Source organism: Passer domesticus, chromosome 3 (genome assembly GCF_036417665.1).
Source record: "Passer domesticus isolate bPasDom1 chromosome 3, bPasDom1.hap1, whole genome shotgun sequence".
Taxonomy (NCBI): Eukaryota; Metazoa; Chordata; class Aves; order Passeriformes; family Passeridae; genus Passer; species Passer domesticus.
This window is the reverse complement of record NC_087476.1, coordinates 96,266,518-96,293,088: the sequence shown is the minus strand read 5'-3', so window position 1 is coordinate 96,293,088 and position 26,571 is coordinate 96,266,518. Positions and strand designations below refer to the sequence as shown.

Below are 26,571 nucleotides of genomic sequence, written 5' to 3'. Positions count from 1 at the left end.
GCTGCTGCTGCTGCTGCCGCCGCCGCCGCCTCGCCCGCCGTCGCCGCCCTCCCTAACTCGCCCCTCACGCTGCCCCGGACCGCGCTGGGCGGCGGCGGAGCGACCCCGGGATCTGCGCCCTGCCCCCGGCACTGCAGCGCCGCGGCGCTCGTCCCCGGCGGACTCCGTTTGGGGACGGACGCAGGAAGATGGCGGAGGCGGCAGAGGCAATGGAGACCGAGCCCGCCGAGCCCGCCGCCTTCAAGCGCCCGAGCCGCCCGCTGCCCGCCGCCCCCGGGCCCGGCGACCCGGGGCCCAGCCCGCCGGGAGCCCCCCGCGGAGCCGCCGCCGCGCCGCCCGCGCCGCGCTACGAAGAACCGCCGTGGGGCGGCCGCCCGCCCGCCGGCTCCGGGTACGGGCTGGAGGTGCTGAAGGGCGGCGTGGTGCTGGGCTCGGTGCGGCTGGAAGACAGCAGCTGGTACTTGGTGGGGCGGCTGCCCGGCTGCGCCGTGTCCCTGGAGCACCCGTCGGTGTCGCGGCACCACGCCGTGCTGCAGTACCGCGGCGCCGGCTGCTCCCCCGACGGGCCCAGCGGCGCCGATGCCGCCGGCTTCTACGTGTACGACCTGGGCAGCACCCACGGCACCTTCCTCAACAAGGCGCGGGTGCCGCCCCGCACCTACTGCCGGGTGCGGGTGGGCCACGGGCTGCGCTTCGGGGGCAGCTCCCGCCTCTTCCTGCTGCAGGTGGGTCGGGACTCGGGCTCGGAGCGAGGGCCGGGTGGTAAAGGCTGGCCCGGATCAGGCTCGGGAGCTTTCCCGGCGCCATCGGGTGACCGCCTGAGGCGTGAGGCGGTTTGGAAGCAGCCCAGCGCTGCCGTGGGTGATCACTGGGAGAAAAGCTGTGGGAATCTGCTGCCGGCTCTGCAGTGAGGTGCGGGGCTGCGAGTTTCTGCTTATGTGCCGTGAGTGCAAAAGGTGTTTCTCACCAACAGCGCGATGTATTAGGGATGTCTTTCTGACTCTGTTATGCCCCAGTAAATAAAGAACTAATATTTCTTTGTGAAAAAGGGGAGTGTTTGTTAGTAGGGACTTGAACAGCATGTTACATGTTGTACACGCACTTCAAAAGCTGCTTGTTCCTCAGGCTCACCCGAGTAGCTCTGACGTGAATTTTTGCCTTTAGCCTTTTAATTACAATTATTTATGAGATGGATCTGACTGCAAGTACACAATAATGCTTATTTCTCCGTGCCCTTCTTTTGAAAATGCCATTAAAACTAATATATTTTGGAATGCAAACCATAACTAACGGTCAAATAATTCCACTTTTTGAAGAGCAATGTAATGATGTGCCAATGTTATTGTATGTAACCTGCATGTGTGCTGGAAATACATGTTTGGGGTTTTTTAAAAACACTTCTGCTAATTTTCTGTTTTGCCTTAGGGACCCAAAGAGGACCAGGAGTCTGAGTCAGAACTGACGGTGACTGAACTGAAGGCACTGCGCAAGCAGCAGCAAGCAAAATTAGAAAGGACAATGTTGGGAGAGGACTCTGATGAGGAAGATGAGAAAGAGGAGAGAAATGAAAGGAGTCAGAACAGTGATATGAGCTGCTCGTGGGGCATGGGTGAGTGGTGATGTATTGATTGGCTGATATGCATTCAAAGGTCTATAAGCCTGTTTTCACTGAATGTTAGGGTTAATATTCCAACTGGCTGCCAAGAGTCACAATCCAGTCAAATTCTTTGAGTACAAATTAATCCTTTTGCTGTTAAAAAGAAGGGTAAGTGACAAGCTGACATCTGGTGAGCTCCTTTTAAACAGGAGGAGGTAATTTGCCTATACCCATAAAAGGCCATGAAACTTAGAACTTAATTAATGCTTTTTGGGTTGCTCCTGTGATGATGTCCACACTTTTGCCCAAGAGGTGAAATTTAACTGACTTCCATGCAGTATAGCTATCTTTACATTTAAACAGGAAGTTCATATATTAGAGCTAGGTAAATTATAATTAATGAGCTTTTTGCAACAAAGCGAGTTGGGCTTTTTTGAGTGAAAATGTATAAGGTCATAAACCTTTGAAAGTACTGAAACTGACATTGATCTGCAAAACTTAATCCTGTGTTGGAATAACTAATATCAAAAAAACCTTTTTTTTATTGGGTACAGGAATAATAAATTTAAGGGAAGTAATTTTATGATGTAGCTGCTACTTCTTTCAAACTAATGAAGTATGCTGGTGTTTTCTTTCTCATGTTTCATGGGGTTTTTTTTTACTTTATATGTCTTCTAGGTGAGGATGCTGAGGAGGATGAGGTTGAAGAGAATCCTATTGCTGTTGATTTTCAGGATGTTCAAGATGCCTTTTATATGAAAGACCCTAGGAAGGCCTTGCAGGGCTTTTTTGATAGAGAAGGTAATTATTTCTTTTTTTTATTAAATGGGATTTTTTACTTAGTGAAGTGTTACTTTGTTATTTATGTTTCAGGGGGATTTAAGGTGTCATATGGGAGCAAAACTTTTCTGTAACACTGGGTAACATTTTTTGTTTCATCAGGTTTTGGTGGGGATTTGTGATGGGTTTTTTTGTGTTTTTTTCATTAAAACTTGGCTCGCCATTGTATATCTGAGTCTTAGTCACTAATTCCTAAACTGCAGAGAGCAGCTTGTATTCTGGAATATTCTTCTTGTATCCTCTGGAGTGACACTCAGACTTCACCCATGCATTGAAGCTATGTGGAAAAATCAAAACCCCTCAATTTCTAGACTTTGGAAAATGTTTCGGAGATGTTTTATTTGTTTTGGAGATGGCTGTAATTGTGTATAGCTGTAAAATGGGAAAATCTAAAAAAGATAAAGGGCAATAATTTAGTGGTCTAAAGTGTCAGTGGCTGTTAGTGAAACTTAAAGAATATTCACTGACTTGTAGAAGTGAAAAAGCAACCTTCAAGACAAACAGTATCTGTGAATTCAGATTGCAAACAGTTGTTGCTTCAGCATCATTTAAATTAATACATACAGAGACAAGATTGGTGGTTTTTTTGGATTAGATGTTCTTAAACAGGCCAATTAGAAATTTTTTGGTCTGAAAAGCCTTGATTTTGGAAAAAAAAAACAAAACAAACCAAAGTATAACTGAAGATCTCATGGCTTTTAAAAAAAAAACAAGTAAAGCAAAATCGTGCTATGTATAACAAACATGAGTTTGTTATATCCTTTTTGTTTAGAAGAATGACCCATGACACTCTTCTCTGCTATAAAGATTATTCCTGCTTATTTCAATTTTGGTTACTACATCAATTTTCTTTTCTTCTCTAGGGGAAGAGTTAGAATATGAGTATGATGATCGTGGGCACAACAGCTGGCTATGCAGGATCAAGTATGTACATCTCCATTCCTTTGGTGCGTGGAAGTTGACTGTTGAATTTGCAAAGCTGAAGGAGTTACTTGTTGTGTCACACTTGGCAAGGAAGCCAGCTGAATTTAGACTTAAGCCCTGATACTGAGACAGAAGTATAAGGATCAGTGCCTAGTTCAGTGTCTGTGCTCCTTTTTTGTTCTGACATGATTTGGTTTTCCTAGGGGATGAAAATTGAGAAAGCAAGAGTCTAGGTTCTTTCAGCTCCCCTTGTTTTGAGCAGTATGTGAAACAGAAATACAAGAGAAGAAACTAGGAAACAATCTCTTTCAATTCCTGATGAAAAAGATCAAAAAAACCCCTAAACTTAATTCTACTGTTTGCCAAATTTCAGTTCCTATATGGTATATGACAGTTTTTGAGAGCTTCCTGCTAGAGAGCACTAATGTAATTCTTTTATAAGACAGGAGAAAGTGAGGTGGAAATTAAGTCAACAAGTGTCAACACGGTAATAATTGTACTGCTTAAAAATCCTTTGCTTCATTATGGAGACTATTTGTTACTCGTGTTGTATGGATACAAGACACCTGTACTTAAAATGATTCAGGGATTGACATTTAACATTTTAACTTCCTGTATTTCTAATGGAATAAATAGAGGAAAATTTATTGTTTAAACCAGTGAAATACAAATTGACTTGCATGATTAGGAAATCATGCTTGTGTTTTGATTGGTTCTGTATGAAATGAAAGTTGGAAAAATTTAACACAACAAAAAATTAAAATGAAATGGCAATGCCATTGTAAAATATCTGAGTAGCATCCCTGAAAAGCTGTTTGTATCTGAGCAGTTCTCTGATCCTTCAAACTGAACAGGTTGCCTGTGGATGATGCATCAGGGAAGCAGCTGGTGGCAGAGGTTCTCCATTCAGGAAAAAAGAAGGAAGCAATGATACAATGTGCACTGGAAGCTTGCAGGCTGCTTGACGCTCGAGGAGTACTGAGGCAAGAAGCAGGTGATAACTGTGATCATTCTAAATGCCCTAAATTAGGGATTTGAGATTGCTGTCTTGAATTTGCTTTATTGCTGAGTGATATGCAAATCATTTTGTTTCTTGCCTTCTCCTGTGCCTTTCTCAGTATCCCGAAAAAGGAAATCGAAGAACTGGGAAGATGAAGATTTTTATGACAGTGATGATGACACCTTCCTCGATCGAACTGGTGCTGTGGAAAAGAAACGACTGAACAGAATGAAGAAAGCTGGTAAAATAGAAGAAAAGCCTGAGACTTATGACTCTCTGGTAAGAACAATTGTTATGACATGTCAGGGTTACTCTCTCATGCCTGTATTATATTATGACTAAGAAGAAATCTTAGTGGATCATGGCAGTGGGTGAAGGAAATGCCAGAACAGGACACTGTTAAATTAGTTCTAAATAATTGGGAAATAATTCCAATCTTTTAAGTCCACAGGACACATCCCAAAGAAATATCTCATTCTCTTTCAAAGAATAAGAATCGTAGATTGACAGGCATATGATAAACAATAAATCCTACAAAGATAGTAGGTTCTGAGGGATAAAAAGGGTTGGAGGGTTCAGTGGTGGTATAACAGTGCTGCAGAAGAATTATGTGTACAGTCGTGTTTCAGAAATGGTTTAAATAATTTTCCATGTCAAAAAATGAGTAAGCTGGTTAGGAAGAATCTAGACTTCTAATTTTTTTCAGCCCAGGAGGTCCTGGTCAAAGCTCAGAAGTAGAAAAGTGGAAGTAATGTGATAGGATACTTGAGTAAATGGTAAAATGAGATTTTAACAAGGTAAAGTCTTCTAAGCATGTTGTTCTCTCATAGGTCACAAAGCTAAAAGAAGCAGAAAATGAGCTTTCTGAGATAACAGAGAAGCTGAAGGTTTCAGGGAAAGGTAAGGCATTAAGTTTATTTGATCACAGTGAGAGATTTCTCTTTTCAAAGGTTTGGGTTGTTGTTTTTTTTTCAGTGTCCACTTTTCACAAAGGGATAGGAAGGTTTGCAGGTCACTGAGTTAACTTGAGAGAATTCTTACAGTCTTCATCCAGTAGTTTATGTACTCTGTTTATAGTCACTTGCAAATGAATGCAGCTGTTTCCAAAGTGAGCAACATCTAAGTTCAAGTAAGGTGGCAAGTGTACAAGTTCCTGGAGTTCTGAGAGAGTGAGTATTATTACTGTTTATCTGCCCATATTGCTGAAAATGACCCAATTTGAGAAACTCGTTTTTTTCCACTCCCTTAAAAAATATTTATAAGGGAGGAGGAAAAAACTCACAGAAAAGGTGATATATTTTATTTCACTTCTCTTGTTATAAGCATGCTGTGTAATGGAAAGGTGGGAAGTGAAAAATGTGGAGACAAAGCAGTTGACACTTAACCCATATGTTCAGTGAACATGTCAGTAGAGGAGAGTGCCATTCAGGCTCTAGGATTATGCCTTTGTTTCTAAAGGCAGTCCAGACCACTGATGGTATCTGTTAGTGAGTTATGTTTAAAAGCAGACTGTACCAGTGGCTGCATTTTTCTTTCTGTTACTGATGATGTCTCATGGAGTGAAAGGAAGGTGGGAAGGAAACGTGTTTAGGCTGGTTGTTCACACAAAAACTTTACTAACAGAGTTGGCATTAATGAAGGCTGCACCATTAGTTTGTCAGAAGTTTCTCTCCAAGAAGCCTAGCAGCAATGTGACAGCTGGGCTATCTTCTGTGTGTTACATGGCTGTGTTTCTTTCTAGTTATTCAGCTCTGCACCAGAACTCATCTATACCAACATCTTTGTTGGTGATTGATTATGCCAGATCCCTGTTCAAATAGCAGTACCATTCCACCAAGCATTCAAACTGATGTTCTGCGTGTTTGAAGGAATTGTTTTCAGCCTTATACTTTTGATAAATAGTTAGCAATTGACTGGCAAAATAAGCTAAGATTAATAAGCTTAGATTGTCTGAGAGGTGTAATTCCAAGCTTTCTTATCTTCTTATACCTTTTTTTCTATTGATGCTGTTTCTCAACAAGACTTGAACTACATTGTAGTAGAGACTGGGTGAAGGGAGAGTCAGGTCATTTTTATACTTCTGCTAACACCATATAATGCTGTAGGCCCCTTCCCTACCAAAACCTGGTCATGCAATCCCAATACACATGTTTTTGTAAATGGCAGTGGTTACACAGCTAGTTTAGAACCTTGGAAAAAAGTGCAGTCTTGGTGCTTACTGAAGCACAGAATCATTCAGTATTGGTTGGGAATTCCCTAGAACTGGGCCAGGGTAAAGCAAACATAGCAAATATTGCATCAGTCAGCTGGTTTGTTTGGGTGTTTTCTAGATCCTTTGGTTTTCTCTTATTTGAATGCTTTAGGTTAATCAGAGGTGTGGAGAAAGCCAGGACAGGGTTATTGACCATGAAACATTTGTACCAATGTCATGATCTGTCCAGCAAAACTGCTGCATTACAGCCAGTTCTGAAACCTCAGTGCACTTTTGTTTGATCTAACTGATTATTTGGAGGCTAAAGACAGGAGTGTAGAGACACCAGTGAGTGAATGAGAGGCTAAATTGCTACACCTCTCACCAAGCACTTGGAGAAATTAAGTAGTTGTCTAAAAAAGTCTCAGTAGAAGTTCACAAATTGTTCCCTGGGGTTCTTCAGAACTAATTACTGGTGGGCTGACTTGGTATCACTCATTCACTGGTGCTGCTGAATGCAGATCAAATACGTGGAGCTCTTCAGTCTCATCTTTGGTTGCCTGTTCAGGAAAAATATCAATAAGTTGATGGTGCAGTAAATAGCCCGGTAGCTTTTTGTCACTGGGACATAAAGTATAATAGACATGATTGATTCACCTCCTAGTAATGTCAGATTTTAATTCAATAGTGTAGAAAACTGCTGCAACAGATAAGGAATACTAACTGTAATGCAAGCTGAACTGGCTGATATTAGGCATTGTTGGTGGAATGGAGCAGAGAATCCAATTTGCAAGAAGGGGTGATCCAACTCCCTGAGCATCACTCACTGACTGAAGCACACCACTCTGCAGTGCAGCAGTGAGCTCTGAATTTAATTGTGGAGTTTTAATTGTTCTGAAGAATATGACTATTCACTAAACCACATCTTTGTAATTTGATGTTTAAATCTAATTATCATTCTGCTCAGCTCCTGCCTGCAAGGAGGTTTAGACATTGTTAACAATACCTTCTCGCTGCTGGTTTTTATCTTGGTTTGTATAAATAGTTGTGATGAAAAGAAAGAGTATTTCTATCAGAATTTATTTTATGACATGTTTTGTCATCATTTATGCTTGCATGGAGGTAGATGCTACAACTGTTTCTTATCTTTTGAAGCCTATTAATTCTGTATATCTTTGAACAGTTACTGTTAATGGCTTTCTTGTATTTTCAAATGGTAAACTCTGTTTTGTTTTACATCAGAAATATCCTTTTCAATTGAACCCATTTCTAAGCATGAGTCTTATTAGACTTTCCTCTAATTATTTAAGTCTTGTAAAACTGCCCAAATATGTACTCTTTAGAATAACTTAGCCTGTTTTATTTTTACGCATTTAAAATATCAAGTGCTACTTAATTAGCTCAAGCTGAACTGAAAATAACTCATTGATCAAATAATTATGCTTGTGCATATATACAAAAACACTTATAAGGCAGAAAATACATATTGAATTTGCCACTTTTCATTGAATATTAAAAGGCATAAAACTATCTGTCAAAATACTTGTTAAAATTCTGGCAAGAACATTTTTCTTTGTTTGCCTCCAGGTTATTTTTGAATACCATATAACAGCTTCTGAAATACTGTTCAAGCCACAGAAAGGGATTTTTCTGGATATTTTTGTTTGGTTATTTTAAATCCAGGTATTAGAAGAGTATTTATTTTTCTTAGTCATTAGAGATTTAGTTTTACCTCCTGAGTTTTATTTTAATTAGTCAAATATGCATAATATTGTTAGTATTTTGAAATTAGGTGAAGTAGAAAGACTATCATTAATTGCTTTGAACTTGAAAAAGAGTTTCTTGCAGAAAATCTAGTGAAAGCAAAGGTACGTTCTGTGTGATCGGTCTAATGCATGAAACTTGGTTTGTGTGCACTCTTTCAGGAGTACAAGGCAGCATTGATTGATTTTTGGACTTTGCAAATGTTATGACATAAACATCCCAGGAACGTCAAAATCTGATTCCCTATGCAGTGGTGTAGGTTTTCATGTGGCTGGGATTAGTTTAGTTTGTGACTACAAAAAAAAATCCCTAAGCCATATTTTTAGGGATAGCAGATATAGAAGTGAGATGAACAACCAGGAATAGCACTCACAAAGAAACATTCAGTTTTAAGAGAGGCTTTTTTAGGTAAGTGAATTAAAGTTTACTTTCAGGCTTTTGTTAGGAGAAATGCTTTCATCTTTCCAGGCCTGACAACCTCCATTATTCCACAATTCAACAGGAACTCAGGAGAGGATAATTGTTCCTATGTACCTTATTCTCTAAAGGCAGGACCTGATGATTACAGTTATCTCCCCACCATAACATTATATATCTTCCCTTTATCTTGCCTAGTCCAGTCCCATCCAGCAGCTCAAGATTCCCTGGATGAGTTCATGACTGAAATGAAATCAGGATGCACGTTAGACAGCGTGGCACGCAAGAAGCTTCACTTGCGGTCCTTTGAACTGAAGAAAGAGCAGCAGAGACTGAAAGGGTTGATAAAGCTTGTCAAGCCTACAGAACTGCCTGAGCTGAAGCCCCAGTAAGTCTTGGTGAAAACATAAAGCAATTACTTTTCCCTTTATTCTTATCCATGGGCAGTTGTGCAAACCCAGTAAATAGGCAGCTTTCCAATCACAAAAGCAGGAAGGCCTTCCAAACTACCTGGCTCTTCTCTTCAAGGAGCTGCAGTGCCTCTGGGTTACTGCAGCATCTATGGCTGAGGGAAATGCACACACTGAAGTGAGACCAGCCCAAGCTGGCAGGATGGCATGGGTAAGGGACTGCAAGCAGACTGTTAGCTTCTTTAATTTTTTCCCATGTGCATCCAAAGGGAGCTGAAGAATATTACAGATACTACGTACAACACGAAACCCACTCTCACTCTGTGAAATGTATTTGGAAGTCAAATGTAGTGGCTGTTCAGCTACTGCCTAGCAGCACCACTGCAGTTTGAGAGGGTGTGTGCTGGGTTCATTTACTAGTGGCAGTTTGATTAGAGCTTCATTTAAATTAGGGTTTGGCCTCCAAGTGTCTTTTTATATATAAATGTGTGTATGTAAGCAGTTGAATTTAAGAGAATCTATGTGATACAGAGGGTTTTTTCCTTGTTCATTTATTTTTTGTTTCCTATTATGGCATGTGTCTGAATCCTACAACATGTATGTAGGATGGAGGAGTAATCTCCTGCAGTGTCCTCCTTGGATGCTGCAAGTGAGAGAGAAATAAAAAGATTTTTATATATCCTCTTCTCATAGGCAGACTTTTTTTTTTTTTTTTTTTTTTTTTTTTGCATTTGTATCTCTAAGATATATATAAGGTTTGTTTGATACTTTGTATGCTGTTTTCCTTTGTGTCTAATTTTTATTAGGGGTGGGACTTACAGTCTGAATGCAGAGAACAAGCCTAAAAAGATGAACCTGCCTCTCTTCGGTGCAATGAAAGGGGGGAGCAAATTCAAACTGAAAACTGGAAGCCTGGGGGTAAGTTGGACTTGGAAGTGTTGCAGGTCAGTGGCTGTTTGTGGGACCATCTTCTCAGGCTGTGGGGCTCTAGATAGCAACTGTGTCTTCTAACATGCATGGAAACAGCATGGAGGTGCAGCCTGTGGCAGTGGAAGGTGCATGGGCAATGAGCAGGGGCTGTTGGATGTTGTTTGCTGCCAGCAGTTGCCATTCCGTGTCCTTGTTTCCTGGGGCACAGCTGTGGTCAAAAGGCAGTGGATCAAGAGAGGCAGTCTGGGGCCATGAGGCTGAACCAGTGCTCTGCCTCAGCTGCCATTCCTTTTCTTGTTTTTCTGCATCTTCATAGCCAAGATCATATCCATGATTGATTGATTCAGTTTCCAGTGTACCTCTTATGAAAAGACTGCACTTCTTGTTTATAGACTGGATATGTTTTTTTCATCTTCCATCTCTACTAACAACTTTTCCTTAAACCCTAACTATTTGTCATCCTGAGAGTGTTTCCTTACCAGCTGTCCCTGACAGTGGTGTGTGTGCTTTCTCCTGTAATGAGTATCTGTGACATCTGCCTCTGTCTTGGTGCTGATGCCCAAGTCTTTGTCTTGCAGAAGTTGCCTGTTAAGCGTCCAGACATCCCTGAAAGCTTGTTGAAAACAAAAGATGATGGACCAGAGGAGGAGGAGGAAGAGGAGGAAGAGGAAGAAATGGAAGATCAGCAAGAAGCAGATGCAGTAAACAGCAGAGTTTCAAACCTGGAAATGAAGATGACAATAGAGAAAGAAACAGGGAAAGAAACTCATGCTCCTGATGGCTCCCCGTGCAATAACAAAAATCCAGAATCCTTTCAGGATGGTAAACCATTGTTCCTGATTTTTCTAGTAATGAAGATGAGTCTGTTACTGCTGAACTTTAAGAGCTATGTGAATCAAATATTTGAGTCACAGATTCTCCAGCCTATTTATTTTCCATAGTTTTTTTGCTATGAGTCCACAGTTGGCAGCAGCTGAGTTTCACATGGTTCTAGGTGAAACTCTGCTTGGCAGTCAGTTTTTCATGCTTTTTGGTGAAATAGAACAAATCTCCTGGATGTAAGGAAGTCCTATTTTGATAAGCCCTTTTTTCATTAAATTGATTGTCCAAATGAAAACAACTGCAATGTTTTGTTGGCAGTAAAAGTGACATAATAAGAAAACAAACGTCTGTGCAAAACTTCAGATCCATTTTTAGGGAGGAAAAACAATTTCAGAAGTGGTAATAGAAAGGTACCTTTGAGGTATCTCCAGTCTCTCCTTTTCTGCCTCAGCCTGATTGATTTGAAAACACAGTAATGATGTTTCTCAGTGAACAATACGTTTGCTAACAGAAAGCTAATTCTAGTTTTTTGGCTTCATGCTGGACGTGTTGCTGCAGGAAAGTGTTTTAACAGATCACAGAATTTTCTTTATTGTATTGCAATGGAGTTGGTGGATGAAATAATTTGGAAGGTTTTGGAGAGAAGAGCTCTTCCTGAGACAAGTGTAGCAAAGTTCCCTTTTATACTTGGTTTCAGGGATGCACCTTGCTCATCAGAGTTACTGCAGTGCCACTAAGCTCTTCCTTTCTTGTGTTACAGGAGGTGATTTTCTGCCTGAGCCAAAGGTACTGAGGAAAGAATCTCAGATGGGACCCTCACAAGAGAAATCCCAAGGTGAACAGTACAATACTGATTGTTTTGTAATAGCATGTGGGTTTAGAAACTGACTAAAGGACTTAGTGTCTTATGTGGGTCAAATTAAACTGAGCCTAAAGAATCTAGAATTGAAATGAAAGATTGTGTTTTGCTTGGGAAGTGGTAAGGGTATGGTAAAGACTGGACACTTCCACTATATTACAGCTGTCCTTGCTTTTCATAGTCATTAACTGTTTAGAATTTTTTTCCAAAAATCAGTGTGAGAAGAATAATTCATTTAGGAGACTGTGATGATGCTTTTTCCTCCGTTATTCTCTTGCACTAGCTCTTAACACTACAGAAGGACAGAACTTCCTTTTATAAAGTGACAAATGCTGTATAACGTTAGGTAATAATCTGCTGGTGACCTAGATGATGCCTCTGCATGTATGCACAAAAAATCAGATCTTCAAAATGAAGAATGTTGGGTGTAAAGTTAATATTACAGAATCACTAATAGAGGATCTTACGAAGCTACATTCAGTTACATGACTGACAGTGTATTTAACCCAAGTAAATCTAGGAAAAACAATAAGATGTTCATCAGTATTATTATCAAGTAAGAATTGTGGTGCAGTGAGATATCTTGGATTTCCTTATGGGTGTATTAATTTTTATGTGAACTTCCATAAGTTTATATCTGTAGAATTGGTCATTTGTGCTGTGTCATAAAACAATTCTGCTTTCTTTCCAGCATCCAAGGTGGTAAATAAGGAACCTGAAGAGACATCTGAGAAAGTGAAGAAAATCAATAGCTCAAGCAAGGTCAGTTACAGCACCATGATTCCTGCAGCTTAAGTGGAAGTCATTTCTAGGCTCTTTTTTAGTGAAAGAGTAACAAGTTGATGGAGTCTAACTTGGTGATAGCAGTGCTTCTCTGCAGACTAAGACCCAAATGTAGAACTGTACACTGCCATTGAACAAAGATTTTGGGGTCTCCAATGAAAAGGTAAAACACAGCATATCAGGCAAGCTAGAGGCTCTCTGTTCAATCACAGAAATTGTTTTCTTCACCTTTTCACTTCGTAGTTACTGATTGCTGCTTCTCCTGTATCACAAGTGTTGTAGAACATAGGTGCTCTCCAGGCTTTGGAATGTCAATGCAGAGCTTTCCTTGGAGAGTAGCCTGGGAAATACATATTGGCTGACCCAGAACACTCTGTACTAAAGCTGCAGTTAGTCTCTGTCAAACCTCATCCTTCTCTGTAAGATGTGAAAGCGATGAGTTTGAGAGATTAATATCTTCTGCAACCAAGTTATCACTAAATTTCAGTGGTTGTACGAGATAATGCTTCTCCTGTACATAAGATTTGTATTAAAGTGTAAATTTTGTGAGCTTTGCACATTTTGGGGCTCAGTAAATTCTTGCCTTCCTGAAGCTGGAAAGGATCTTCTCTGACAGCCTAAACATTATTGTGAGGCTCTTCCCTTTAGAGGGCATCCCACCCTTCTGCTGACTTGGTAACTGTGCTTGGTAGACCATGAGTTCTGACCACTGGGACAGTTTCTTTGTGGGGACCATCTAATTTTAGCCCTGAACCTCAGATCCCTGCATCCTGTGTGTGCTGACTGCTGCTTTGTTAGTCCTGGCTGAGGACCCAGGGATTGGGTAGACACAGTCCTCAGAACTGTCTTTTGTTGCTGGCCTTGCTGAAGATCCTGAAGAAATCGAGAGTTTATTTATACTGGTAAAGCCCAAGTTTTACCACTTTTATGAATGTGGGAGGACAAGGCAGTTTTTCATGCTGAGGCAGTCAAGTCAGCACCTCTCATCAGCAGAGAGTTTGCTCTAACACTGAGCATTCTCCAAATGCCAGATGGCTTAGATGTATTCTTTCTCCCATCACAAATCACTTTTTCCACATGCTGTCTCTGCGTTTGGGCTCAGATCTTGCATGGAAAATATCAACTAGAAGTCAGTTGGGGTTTTTTTTGGTATTGGTTTTGCTGGGTTTTTTGGTTTTGTGTTTTTTTTTTTTTTTGTTGTTGTTGTTGTTGTTATATTTCGATAACTTTGAATCATGTGAAACTGGAAAAACAATTTCCAAGTGATTGTTCACAAGCTGTATTTAAAAGCTGTACAACTCTGCAGTCTAATGTTTTGGAAAACATTAGTCTTCTAAAAAAGCTGGTTTAGATGTTAATTTGGGGAAGGAAAGTTATTGAGGGAATGAAAATTTGTTTCAACTGCCTAACTTTAGACTGTAATGATGCTACAGAGTAATGCAAATCAGTGCTGAGTAATGTGGCATTATTTTGAGCTCTTAAGTCTTGCACTCTACAGTTGTATGGTTTTTTTTACCTGCAGTTGTTGAAAACAGAAGTTGTTGAGAAAATGATGCTGATGTGGCAAAATCTAAAAATCTAGTGACAAAAAGATACTGCTGTGTCAGCAACTGCATTGCAAGTGACCTGTTGTGGTTTGCTTTAACATTTCAAGATGCTAGTGAGACCTGGAAACAATGAGTGTTCTTTTCTTTTTGAAAACTGAGTTACCCTTATATAATACCTGAACTTTTATAAACTCCAGTTTGAAAGTCACCTTAAACCCAAAGTTTTCAGTGGTATTGTGCATTGAAATCAGTGAAGCACCTATTGAAAATCCTACTCTAAAGCTTTTCCCTGCATAAGGAAATCCTATGTAAAATGACTTCACCAAGCATTAGGCTTAAACTGTCCAGAAGTGGACAGACTCTGTTTTGAGGGAGAAATGGGACTGGATGATCTCCAGAGGTCCTCTCTAAACAGCATTTTTATTAGTCTGTGACTCTAATGGAAATGAACTGGATCTGTTTGAGGGTTTGATTTTTCTTCTGTATTAGTTTTCATCCCTGACTCTTGTGGAAATCACCCTCACCTCTGATTATTTATCTTTGAATTAGTGAGGGATTTAGTGGTTGTGACACATTGGTGGAGGGATACAGCACCTTAAAAAATCTTTCTTCTCTTTGCAGGTCCAACAACCTTTTTTATCCTCACAGTACCCAGATGATGACCCAGACTACTGCATATGGATTCCTCCTGCAGGTATCAACCATTTCCTTCCTGATTTTAGTCTCATAACTCAGGAATCTTCCTAATAAGTGGTCGGGATGTCCTTCTAAGTCCTTGGAAAAAAGCTAATTCAGGAACACTTTACCCAGAACCTGATGTTTTGTGGCACATTATGCCCCATGTTTGTTGTATGGCCATGCAAGTCTTGCAGTGAAATGCAGACCATATCTGTAGTAGCTTCTTAGCAATGGAGAGAGACACCTGAAGTTTGTTTTCAGTTTTGTAACACCTGAGAGAGCTAACTGCATTCACACATGGCGGTATGATAACCTAGCTGAAAGACTAGCTCAAACCTCCTCTAGGGATAAATGCTCCAGCAATGTCAGAATTCTCAGTTTTCACAGAAGTCTGTGAAATCCAAAAATGCTTCTTTGCAGGTTTTTTCAAAAATCGTTGGAATACAAACACTGGGTCAGCTGTTTTGGAGAAAAGTATTGATAATGCTTCAGTGAAGGCACTGAATAATTGATGCACTCATCCAACATATGTTAAACTTGAATAATTTTTTATCTTTAGTTCCAGGGTGTTTTTAGCTAGGTGAAGTTATTTTTAAACAGGGTAATGAATGCTCAGTTCTTCTAAAATAGAAAACTCATTTTGGTGCATTGAGGTTTTCAGAGTAAGTTCAAAGCTTAGCCTTCACTTGATAGATTTATTACTATAATTTTTGTAAGGCTGTTGCAAGATTATAGAAATGTGAATAAATTTCACTGAAGAGAACTGTAATCTGGTGAATCATCCTTCAATGAAATGACTGCACATCTCTGACATATGAATCCACAGGAGCAGAATCCTGGATTCAGTAACTCCAAAGTCTGATCTGGGATAGTTAAGCAAGCTGTGTCCATAAGAGGGAGCTCTGTTTTTTGGCTCTGCCTAACAATAAATAGTCAAATGTTCCTTCTAAGCTTGCATTATGAGGACTCCAGAAAAAACCCAAACAAAACAGCCACACAAACAGGAATACCTGATGTAATCTTAGCACTGTTAGTAAAATTGAAATTAATTCTAAGTGTAAATCAAAAGACACATTGCAATATGCAATCTGACTTTTTATCCTCTGTGCTTGTATGGCTGGTGCTACCTAGAGGCTCTTTCATACAGGGATACACATTTCTCTTAGGTGAGGGTTAAAAGGAATAATGCAACTCTTCCTCTTTGTCCATTAGGTCAAAGTGGTGATGGCAAGACTCATCTCAATGAAAAATATGGCTACTGAGCTTCCAGTGCCCCAGAGTACATCTGAGGCTTGAAGGACTGCTCTCTTTTGGACTCTTTCACTACACGTTAAGTGACAGATAAGAGACTTGGATTTTCAGATGCTGTTTAAATTCAAGGGCATCAGCAGCTGCTCTGGCTCTTAGCTCTCCCTGTGTGTCCTCTGTTTGTCTTCCAGATACTTTTTTAAAGTAAAAGCCCACACATTCTTCTGCCTCTTCTTTCACTTTTAGTCTTGTTTGTTTGGCTTTTTTTTTAATTTGGCTTGAAACTGTAAGCTCATTTTTCCGTTTGTACATAAAGTAGACAAACATATTAAAGAAATACACCTCTGTGTACTTACAGGCTTGATAAAATTTATTCATATTGGGTTTATGCAATTAAAATAAGAAACACTATTGGGTTTTTTCTGTGGCTGCTGTTTGAAAATACTGTCATGGTAAACACAACCTAAAACTTGAGGGTTCATTTTTTTTTCCTTTTCTATAGAAAAAAGAACAACTTACATATTGAAAATAAAATTGATTTCATTTCTCCCTCGTGCAGTTGTTGGAATACCTGATATGGAGTGGACAGGAAATAGTGAGTGTATTTATATAACGTTTCAGAAATGCCAAAGAACTGAAGAGGCTGGCACTGCTTGGCACAGGGGATAACAGAAGAAACAGGTGGAAGAATATCCTGGAAAAGCTTGTAATGGAGCCTGTCCTTCTTGTGTCACAACATGAGCAAAGTGCCATCTTAATGCGGTTCAAGGCATGCCTGGTAAATAGTCTTTGTCTGGAGAAATACCCTGGGTGACTCAGGATTGTCCCAGAGCCTGTGCTGTGGTAAAGGCAGGATGTGTGAGGGTTAAAATATCTGTAGTCAGAACCATACAGGGGCAAAGAAAACTGCAGAAATGACAGTCTTGCAAACCAGGGGCACGCATCCTTTGGGGTGCTTCCAGCAGCCAGTGGCTGCATCCTCGTGGGCGAATACAGGAGGGCACATCAGAAGCTGGGGTGAAGGGATAACCACACAACTCCTTACTTGATAGGCTCAAGCTACAAAACAGCATCTTTCTGCCTGTAATCTTCAGCATATGTAGCAGGGTTTTGTCTGCATCTGCACACCAGGCTGGGCAGCCTAAAGCTTCCTGCTTCTGGCAGAGGCATATCTTTATGTAATCCAAGGAAAGGCTGTTGCCTCTCTATTCCAAATGCCAGACCTCATAGGTTTCACAGCTGTAGCACTTCCCCAGAGTGTTTTTCAGTTCCAGGGTGTACCAGGCAACTGCAAGGGAGTTCCATTCATCAGCAGTAGGCCTGGCAGGTTTCAGACAGGGAAAATAATAATTTGCCTTTTATGCTCATGAAGAGCACTAGGGCAAAGAGCCCAAGGAAGTGCACCTTTATTGTTACCATCCTGAAGTAGGTGGTCAGTGTGTCTTTTCATCAGGGGCTGCTTGGTAGTACAGACAAATAGCTGACTGACCTGCTGCCAGAAAACCTCTCTGGGGATGAGGGCCTGGATAGTTTGCTCCTGGCTAAGACCATGGGCTTCCCCATCTGTTTCTTTTCTTAGCAGCTCACTTGTGCTCCCATCTGAATCTGATGGTAAACCCTGCTTTCTTTAGGCCATCCATCTTTTGCTTCATTGTGTAACATGAACAGCCAAAGGTCACCCCCACTGGATGGTTCTAGTCCTTTTCATGATGGCATTTGATAAAGCTGTGGAAAAAGCAGCCATTGTATGTGAAAGTTGTTATCCTCCCATCAGTTATCACTTTGCCACCCCAGAAGCACTTTCTCACTTGATACTCCACAGCTGTGTAATGCACGACAGGTTTGAATGCTCTCCTTTGGGCCAGGTATGCATATCATTCATCAGATACCTTTTTCCTCCAATAAGAGCTATAAACCAGTAGGTGGACATGGGAGTAGAGGTCACCATATTACACAGAAGGGGATCTACACAGCAATAAAGCTTCATCTTTTCATCAAATTCTTTCTCATCCACTGTGTGATAGGCCATCACCATAATCTTATCTCTGTATGATCTGTGGGCTTCCCTCCAAATTTTTACATCCTGCTGGCAATAGTAACTCAGCTCTTCCTGTAAGTCAGAGATCTCCTGATGGTCTGTGTACATGTCAAAAATTGCTTTTTTTTTTCCTTAAGCACCACCCTGTGCAGCCTATAATACTCCTCTTGTGGAAGTGGGCCTATGTAACTGATTTTTTGTTGAAAAAATTGAGGAAATAACTTTTGCAGCCCTTGATACCCCAAACTTAGGGAAGACTGCTTAGTTTCATGACTAAAAAATGTAAAAGAGTCTATGAAAATGAAACCCCTGCTTGCACATCAGTTTAACACCCTGGGTAATTAATTGCAGACATGTTTTTTCTTTCAGAAGCTGCCTGACAATGGAGCAGCCATCATAGCCTCTGGCGTTAGAGAAGTGTAGCCCTGAAACTTGTCATTAAGCAGCTGACTAAAGTCCACGTGTGTCTTAAAGCTCCCATTCTCCTTCAGTTTTCCATGGCACTCCTTCATCCCATGGGGCATCTGGCACTGACTCCATGATAATTTGGGCCAGCCATGGTTTCCTGCACATTCCATCTCAAGAGGAGAGCCCTGCCCTGCTCATGGGGTTTTGATCCCAGCCATGGAGCTCTGCTGCTGGCTTGTGTTACCAGCCTGTTCATGGCACAGAACAGGTTAAACAGAACACTGCCCTTCCAGCCTCTACCTTTGAGCTACTTTTCCACATAAAATCACAGCCAAACAGTCTGGGTTCCCCAGGCCCATGCAGCAGTCTGCAGCTGGGGCATCTCCTTCTCCTAGCAGTGTTAAGTGCATGGTCACGCAGCACGCAGAGCTGGCAATAATTTTTACAGCTATGGCTGTGATTATAGGGTGTATAGCAAATGTCACAGACATTTCTCACCCTCCCTAATCCCACAATGATGTTCACTGTGTCAGAAGAGGAAAGGGCCCCTGGGATATCTAGATTGGTTCCTTGGCTTAAGAACCCCCCGGTACTTTTTTCCATTCAGGTAAGAGGATGATGAGTACATTAATAGGCAGCAGGTCCTCAGACAAAGAGATCCCACTGAGCATGACCTTCCTATGCACAGAACACTCTGGTTTTTCATGGAGCTCTCTTGCTCTGCTCAACAGTTGTGCACCACTCCAACCCCTCACTGCTAAAGCACTCTTGAGACCTCTGGCAAAATGGAAAGAACCACCACTGGTGGGTTTTAACCATGCAGCACTGAGTTTTGTCTAATATTAGGACGGAGATAGGCTGTGGGGTCCTGTGTACCCCACTCCCAACAGCTTTTACTGTCAGAGTAGTTTGAGGGAAGCCTGGTCACACCTCAGTTCTCTTTGAATTTACACAAGCATAATGACTCAGTCTGAAACTTTTTTCAGAATTCCTATTGCTTAAGATAACAGCAGAAGACTTCAGTGGAAGCTGTGGGAAAGATCTGAGCAACACTACCAGGAGCAGACATTCAGAACAAGTCATCAGGAACTTACTCTGTCCCATCTCAAACAAGTGCTTTGTGAGCTTCATGCATCAGAACCTCATTCAAATTACCAAACCTCTCATTTTTCCCATGCTACCTCACCCTGAACCTCTGGAGTGACCATTCCCACTGCTTGTTTCCTCTGTGGAAACCACAGATCAGGCCAATGTCTCCTTTACCATCCTCTTTACATTTGAAGGTGAGGTTAGAGACAGACTTTCAAATACATACCCTGGGGATTTGTGTGGGCAGCTGCTTCCACCATAAGTAGTCTGACAGGACAGTCTTGGCTGTGCTTGCATTGACCAATGGATAAGGAAACTTACAGCAAAGGCTTCATCTCAGGCATGGCAGGAAGGTTCCCCTTACCAAGGGCAGGTAAAGCTCATCCACCACCCACCAATCTCTGTGTGACACCTCCACATCAGCATAGCAGCTTGCAAGACCATTTTTTTCCAGATGACTTGGTGACTTTGACCCAGCACTGCTGCAATTTCTCTCCATTTCTTCCGAAAGCACAGATTAGAGCAAACAACCTCCAGATGGAGCCCACGATGCACAGACCTCACCACACCTGAGGTGTCCTGCGACCCAGGGAGGAATCCCAGCTTTACCTGTGGTTATGGTCCCTGAAGGATGCTTCCTCTTACTTGTCTAAGGAAAACAGGCTGCATGTAATGCACCACTTTTTGGAACAGAAAGGAGCATTCAAAAGGTTCTTTAAAGCACTCAAAGAGCAGAACACCTATATGGTCACCTACTTGTCAAACTGTGTTTGCAGGATTAAAAAGCTACAGCATACAGGGAGCTGTCATTAACAAGGAGCCCATCCTGTAGCAGCTTGCAGGCCTTGCTCCAGCATTCCCCAGGTGATTGTTTTAAGCTGCTGTCTCCTGTACAGAGGGCACGATTAGCTCGTGTGTTTCTTTGGAACATGTGTTTACCTCATTATCATACTTACTTTCCACTGCTACAAAACTTCCAGTTCTGTAGTCACCTAATATATACTCTTAAATTTATGAGGCATCAATGCCCTAAGGCCCTTGAGCACCTAATGTTTGGGCAGCTGGCTGCAGTTCCATGCATAAAGAATATATATTTTTGATACCTGTGTAGCATCACATTCTGCTGTTCTGAGGAACAAAGTACACTCAGTGTAGCTGTAGATTTGACGAGGGGGAACATTTTTAGGTTTACTTTTTTACATTCTGAAAATGAAATGCTGTCTTATGAGCTCTCACTTTCATTTTCAGTGAAGTCAGTGTGATGTAAGACGTTAAAAATGTTCTTTAAGTCAAAAAAAGATCTATATATCAGCCTAATTTGCTTAATTATGCTTTTAAATTGTGGAAGTGTTTTGTTGGTTGTTGTGCAGCTGTGTGGATGTATATGCAGGTGTAGATGTGCTCTTTCAACCATGAATATATTACTGTGTTCCTCTGCTTTGACCTGTTAAACCACTTGAAACTCTGGTTTATTCTTCTGCTGGATGCAGGCTGCTGAAACTGCAGTCTTTGGACATTTCAAGCAGCTCACTTGTTCATGCTGAGTACCTGTTTCTAATACAGTTTCTTGTAACACCCAGAAATGAGATATGTGAGCTAAGAATAGCATATGATATGAATCCACCTGCAGGTGACTGCTCAAGGGAAGTATAATGGCGATTAGGCTCATGGAACAGCAGATCAAAACCCATCTGTGCTGGCCCCAGCAATGAGGGTGCTTGGATGCACATGAGAAGGCTCACCAGCTGCCCCAGACCCAAGGCAAAGAGCTTCTCTTGCTGTATGGATCATGTTCACTCCCCTGTACACAAATACATTCTTGCTGTGCAGTGCTTCGGTTTAAATGCAGCACGTGGACTCTGGCAAAAATTGATGCTTGTGTGAATCAAAAATCTTCATATATACAGAAGGTTTTAAGAGCTGGCATGTGTAATACAAGCAGAGCAGAGTTTGCTCCAAAAAGGCAATTCCTGAAGGGAAAGATTTATCCAGTTGCTTCTCTGAGTTTCTTCTGTTTGGCAAGTGATCATTTTCTTTTCCTGCAGAAGCCAGGGACTAACAGTCACCTCTTGAAGCCACTCCTTGACAGTGGCTTTCCTGATTTAATTTGATCTTAGACTGTTTGGCTGCTGCTGCTGCTGCTGTTTCTCTGTTCCACTACTGCTTTTCCTGTATATTGAAGTCAGTTCAAGCTTCATTGTTTCCCATGGGACAGGACATCATTGTGCTCAGTCTCTTCCTTTATTCATCTTCATTTTCAAGCCCAACTCTACTTACCCATATGGCAAAACACCCCCATCATACTTTTGTCCTGCTTCTGAGTTACAGGAGGGGTTCTGCTGGGAGTTGAACTTAACCAGAAACCAGCATGAACCATGATTTTTCCCCATCCATGAAGCAGAAACTGAATCTGAATTTGTATTCAAAGATTTGAGAGGAGCCTCCAATCCCAGTGGAACCTGAACCAATTTTTGGGGTTTGTTTTCTTTTGAGAAAATAGACTGGAGAGGACACAAACCTGTCTCCTAGCTGCCCCTTTTCTTTGGATCTGTCACATCTTTCTTTTTAGGGGGGTCCATCCAGCACAGAAGGAAGTGGGCAGTATCTGTGGCTAAAGCAGGTTTAGCTCCATGCTGTGCCCTTACCTCTGCCAGGAAGGGCTGGCTCCTGCCGTGTTAGCTGTCCTGGGCAGGAGGTGTGTTTGCATTTGGGCAGAGCTGAGCAGGCTGCTGGCTTCTGAGCCAGCAGGATGAAGTGGCACAACACCAAATTGCCACTGCCAAATTTCTCCCTTCTTGTTCTCCCTCATCAGATTCTCCCTCATCAGAGAGGAGTCAGAGAAGAGTTGAGATTTGCTCTTATGAATTTCTTTGGGCAGGAAATAGCAGAGTTGTCAGCTTGTGATGGGGTGGGACAACACTTCTTTGCAAAAAGCAAAAAGGATTATTTATCTGAAATCTCATAATTCACTCATTCATACCCTTATTCCCCAACCACAAATAATAACCCTACTCCCATTACACCTCTTCAGGCTGCTCCGTGACAGCAAGGCAGTAACATCCTAATTGCTCTTACATGTGAGGGTAACTATAATGGGTTCTGTGGTGGAAAGATGATTTATTTTCCTGTGTTGAAAGCACAGCTGTAAGTACACAGACCTTCTCTGTGCTTTCTCCTGAAACAGCTCCCTTGGCTTCTCAGGTGTCTCGCCGCAAGACAGATGAAACCATTTTCTCCCTCCAAATTAGCAGATTTGCCTGAGAACTGTCATCTGCTCTTGCAAAGCAGTCAGACAAGGAGACACGTTGTGAAGCACTGATGCTCTGATGCACATTCTCCTCGACTGCTCAAAACACACAGACAAGTATGAAACAGTTTAGCTCTGGCCCAAGCAGAATCAGCTACTGAGATTGCACCCTGACCTACTCCCAACTTCTGACTTCTCTGTGGTGTTTACCTCTTGCTGCCCAACACATCCAGCAGTGAAGTGTGGCTAATTTTACAGAAATGCAGCTGTACTTGGTGAGTGTGATCCCTCTGAGAGACACTGGCAGTACATGTAGGGCCTTTGTGAAGAGCTTTGTTAGCCAGGTGCAACCAAGGGTCTCCTCCCCCTGGAGATGGGGTTGGTGTTTGGAGTGGGAGGGAGAGAGGGGAGGATGACAGGAGCTCTCTTGTGTAGAAAAGGGCAGTATTTGAGGTATGTTTGAAAAAACTATAAAAAAGCTTGCTAGATACTTTGATGGGCCACTGAGAGCAAATGGGCAGGAGATACAATTTTATTATGCCAAAAAAATTATGCTGGTTAGCTGTTGTGGCACTGGAGTAACTAAAATCCTCTTGGAATAGGCCTGATTGTTCCCCAAAGACAAATGAAGATGTGCTCTTAGAGTAATGGTGAGAGGTTACAGCTCTCACTGTGTGATTGCTTTCATGTTACAAAGTGAGAAAAGCATGAATGAAAAAACCTCTACCATCCATTAGGGAGAAAATTGGCTGGGAGGTCCACAGGTACAGATAGATTAATCTCCATTTACCTCTATCAGAAATAGATTCCGTGCCTGTGAACACTGGCCATGTATTTCTCTCTAATCATCCTTTCACAGGCCAGGTCACACCAGCTGTGGTGTGTTTGAGGACAAAACAACTATGAAATCCCAAGCAGCTTTCCCAGCAAGAAGATTGTTTCACAATCAAGCAGCTTCATCATTTTTGCCTCTATGCTGGGAGATAGTTTGGCCTCATTCTTCTTCTGGCTCTAAGCCCAAGGCATATGCAGCTGTGCCCAAGTGAGTCCTGTGTCCAGCAGGATTTGATGATAGCTCATCTCCAGTCCTACAGTCATGATCTGTGGTGGCTACATACAGAAAGAGAGGCAGAATATCTACAAATAATAACAAGAACCTAAAACCAATATTGTTATCTTGTTTAAAAATCATATAACATCTCCAGCAAATTTTATTTCATTTTTGAATCCTACCTCTTCTTTATCTAGAATTGCCAAAATGTGTCATGCATGACAGTAGGGTTAACCCAAACCAGTTGAACACTTTCAATAATGGCTCATCTTTGTTTCTAATAGTTGCAAAGACCTGCTTAATGTTTTGTTAAGCTTTTTAACAAGCATCCAGTGTCAATGGGACTTCATTAAAGAGGGCTTTTTTTTACTGTAGTTCTTGCTCCAATTCTTGTTTTGTAATAATCGTGCTTAAAAAGGAAAGAAATGTCATGTCCCGAGCCATGAGGGGGGCATGTGTCTAAATAACACAAAGGAACTGGAGCTCTGCAACAGCAGGAGAAGGAAGAAAATGCCAGATCCTCCCCGCAGTCACTCAAGTTTACTAGAAATAGGAATAGTTGCACTGGGCCAGAGCAAAGTCCACTTTCTTGTTATCTCTCAGATGCACAGAGGAAGGACAAAAGAAACCTTGTGTGTGTGTTTGTATGTGCATGTATGTGTGTGCCCAGGTATACTCATGTATATGTCAGACTGCCCTCAGAGGTGCATGGTGGCAGGACAGAGGCAGCAGTCACAAGGTGCAGGAAAGAAAATTCCAATCAGATGTCAGGTGAATTTCTTCACATATGGAAGGGCTCACCATAACTGGACAAGGGCCTGAACAATCAGGTTGGGCTGTCTTTCCAGGGATTAAACATGATCACCTCCAGAGGGGTTGAAAGCACCCCTCCAGAGGGGTTTTCCAGCCTGAATTATTCTAATTCACATACATGTATATACATACACAGGCACATTCACATATAGAGTTTTAAAATATATGAAGATACATCTATGCATGTATGTGGCACATTCCCTCTTCATATTCTGTATGGAAAAGTGTGACTTAACCTGTTACACTGTTGGCTAGTCTTTTCAGAAAAAAGAGAGGAGATCTTTGGGACAGGACCCTCCAAACACCCGTGCTATTCATGCAAATTACTCCTGAACTGAGTAGGATTCCTGGCATGGGCCATTCTCATGAAAAGGTGTGAGAGGCCTGTTTTAGAACTATAATTTAAAGTCAAACCAGAGAAATCATGCTACAGGAGAGACTCCCTGGCTAGGTGACCAGTCTAGCTACTGGATCTTTCTTTTCTGAGACTGAGCAAGTGTTCGACCAACAGCTAAGGATGGATGCTGTGGAACTGGAAGGTGAGATACTGGGGAACCTGATGATGACCTTTCTTCTGCAAGGAATGATAGTGTGAAATGAACACAGTGCATGAGGGAGTGAGGGGGCTGTTGTCTCTTAAGCTCTGGTTTTAGTTCTTCCTTTGGATCCTATTACCTTTTGCACAGAAACTTAGTTTATTTCTACATTCTGCTTCAGCCTAAAGCAATTTATTAGTCTTGTTCTTCCTCTTGTGAGTGGGCGGGAAGCTTTTATTTCAGAATCCTTCAAATAACCAGATTCAATTTCACCCTCATAAATTTGATCTCCTACACACATCCCCTTACTAAATAAGCAAATATTTTTCCTAAAACCAGTTTGGCTTATTCCTAGGTTGACCTTTTGTCAACAAAACACAAAGATATTATCGTGATTGGAAAAACTTCTCTCAGGCCTATAAACTGTCAAAGGGGAGAGATGAGGAAGGAAAGGCTGAGGCTTAGAAACCTCATTTTGGAAATGTCAATTGGGCAACCAAATAGCGTGAATCATAAAAACAGTGAAAGAGGCAAAGAGACAATGTGTGAACAGTTATTGCAGTGAAAGAGCTGGTAAATCATTGTATATTTAACAATCTGTCCATTAGGCTGGGAAATGATATTTCACTTAGTCCCATGGCACAGCCAGGGGTTTTCCAAGCAGCAGGCTGGGTTCAGCTGACACAGACTCCTCAGGGCAGCCACGGCAGGGGGATGACACTGGGGTGCCCTGCAGGGTCCTCAGCTCGTGTTCCATCATGAATGGCTCATGCCAGCTTTGCCAGGGAGTCCACCCGGGATGTATGGGGTCTCTCCTCCAACCCAAGTGTGGCTGCCAGCCTGGTAGGGAACTTTCATGTGCCACAGGTGAGGGGGGAGCTTCTCCCAGGTGCCTGCCACCTTCCTTTGCCAGCAAAATTAAAGCTAATAGATGTTTGCTCTTCAGTCTCCCAAAAAAAATTATCCTGGTCAGGAGTGCAAGTCCTGCTGCCTCCTCCAGAAGTCTTCCAGAAGACCTCAAGACCTCTTCTCCCTCTGCTGATCCCCAGAGGTCCAAGCACATGGGTTTGACCCATGCAGAGGCAGGATTCCCCAAAACAGCCAAGAACACAAACTGGTCTCTGTTTTTCCTTTCCTTGTACATGCCCAGGCAAGGGTGAAGTGAGGAGAATGATTGGACACAACTTGTTCAAACAAGCTGCTTCATACACCTAAATAAAGGCTTTTCCAGAAGCTGAGAAGCTCTTCCCATGACTTTGGCAGTTTTAATGTAATTGAGAGGAAAGACCTGGGGAAGCACAAGAGAAATGGTTCAGTAAACTCCAGAGAGGCATAATTCCTGCTTGGGAAAGCTTGCTAGTAGTCACACAGGACCTCAG

At 41.9% G+C, this 26,571-nt stretch overlaps 1 protein-coding gene across 1 annotated transcript; it reads left to right on the top strand.

Annotated features, from left to right (window-relative positions):
* Positions 1–6: 6 nt before the first annotated feature.
* Positions 7–16,421, top strand: SLC4A1AP (solute carrier family 4 member 1 adaptor protein). Its single transcript, XM_064414514.1, has 14 exons — positions 7–725; positions 1,426–1,609; positions 2,276–2,398; positions 3,301–3,361; positions 4,216–4,355; positions 4,480–4,640; positions 5,192–5,261; positions 8,932–9,121; positions 9,950–10,061; positions 10,652–10,895; positions 11,656–11,730; positions 12,446–12,516; positions 14,706–14,778; positions 15,975–16,421. Exons 1-14 carry the CDS (start codon positions 189–191, stop codon positions 16,022–16,024), a joined length of 2,091 nt encoding a protein of 696 aa, XP_064270584.1. The 5' UTR covers positions 7–188; the 3' UTR covers positions 16,025–16,421.
* The last annotated feature ends 10,150 nt before the right edge of the window (positions 16,422–26,571 follow it).

Coding starts and splice junctions, on each gene's coding strand:
- SLC4A1AP (XM_064414514.1), top strand. CDS start 189: ATGGCGGAGGCGGCAGAGGCAATGGAGACCGAGCCCGCCGAGCCCGCC. Junction 2,399..3,300: donor GGGCTTTTTTGATAGAGAAG/GTAATTATTTCT, acceptor TTTCTTCTCTAG/GGGAAGAGTTAGAATATGAG. Junction 11,731..12,445: donor CTCACAAGAGAAATCCCAAG/GTGAACAGTACA, acceptor CTTTCTTTCCAG/CATCCAAGGTGGTAAATAAG.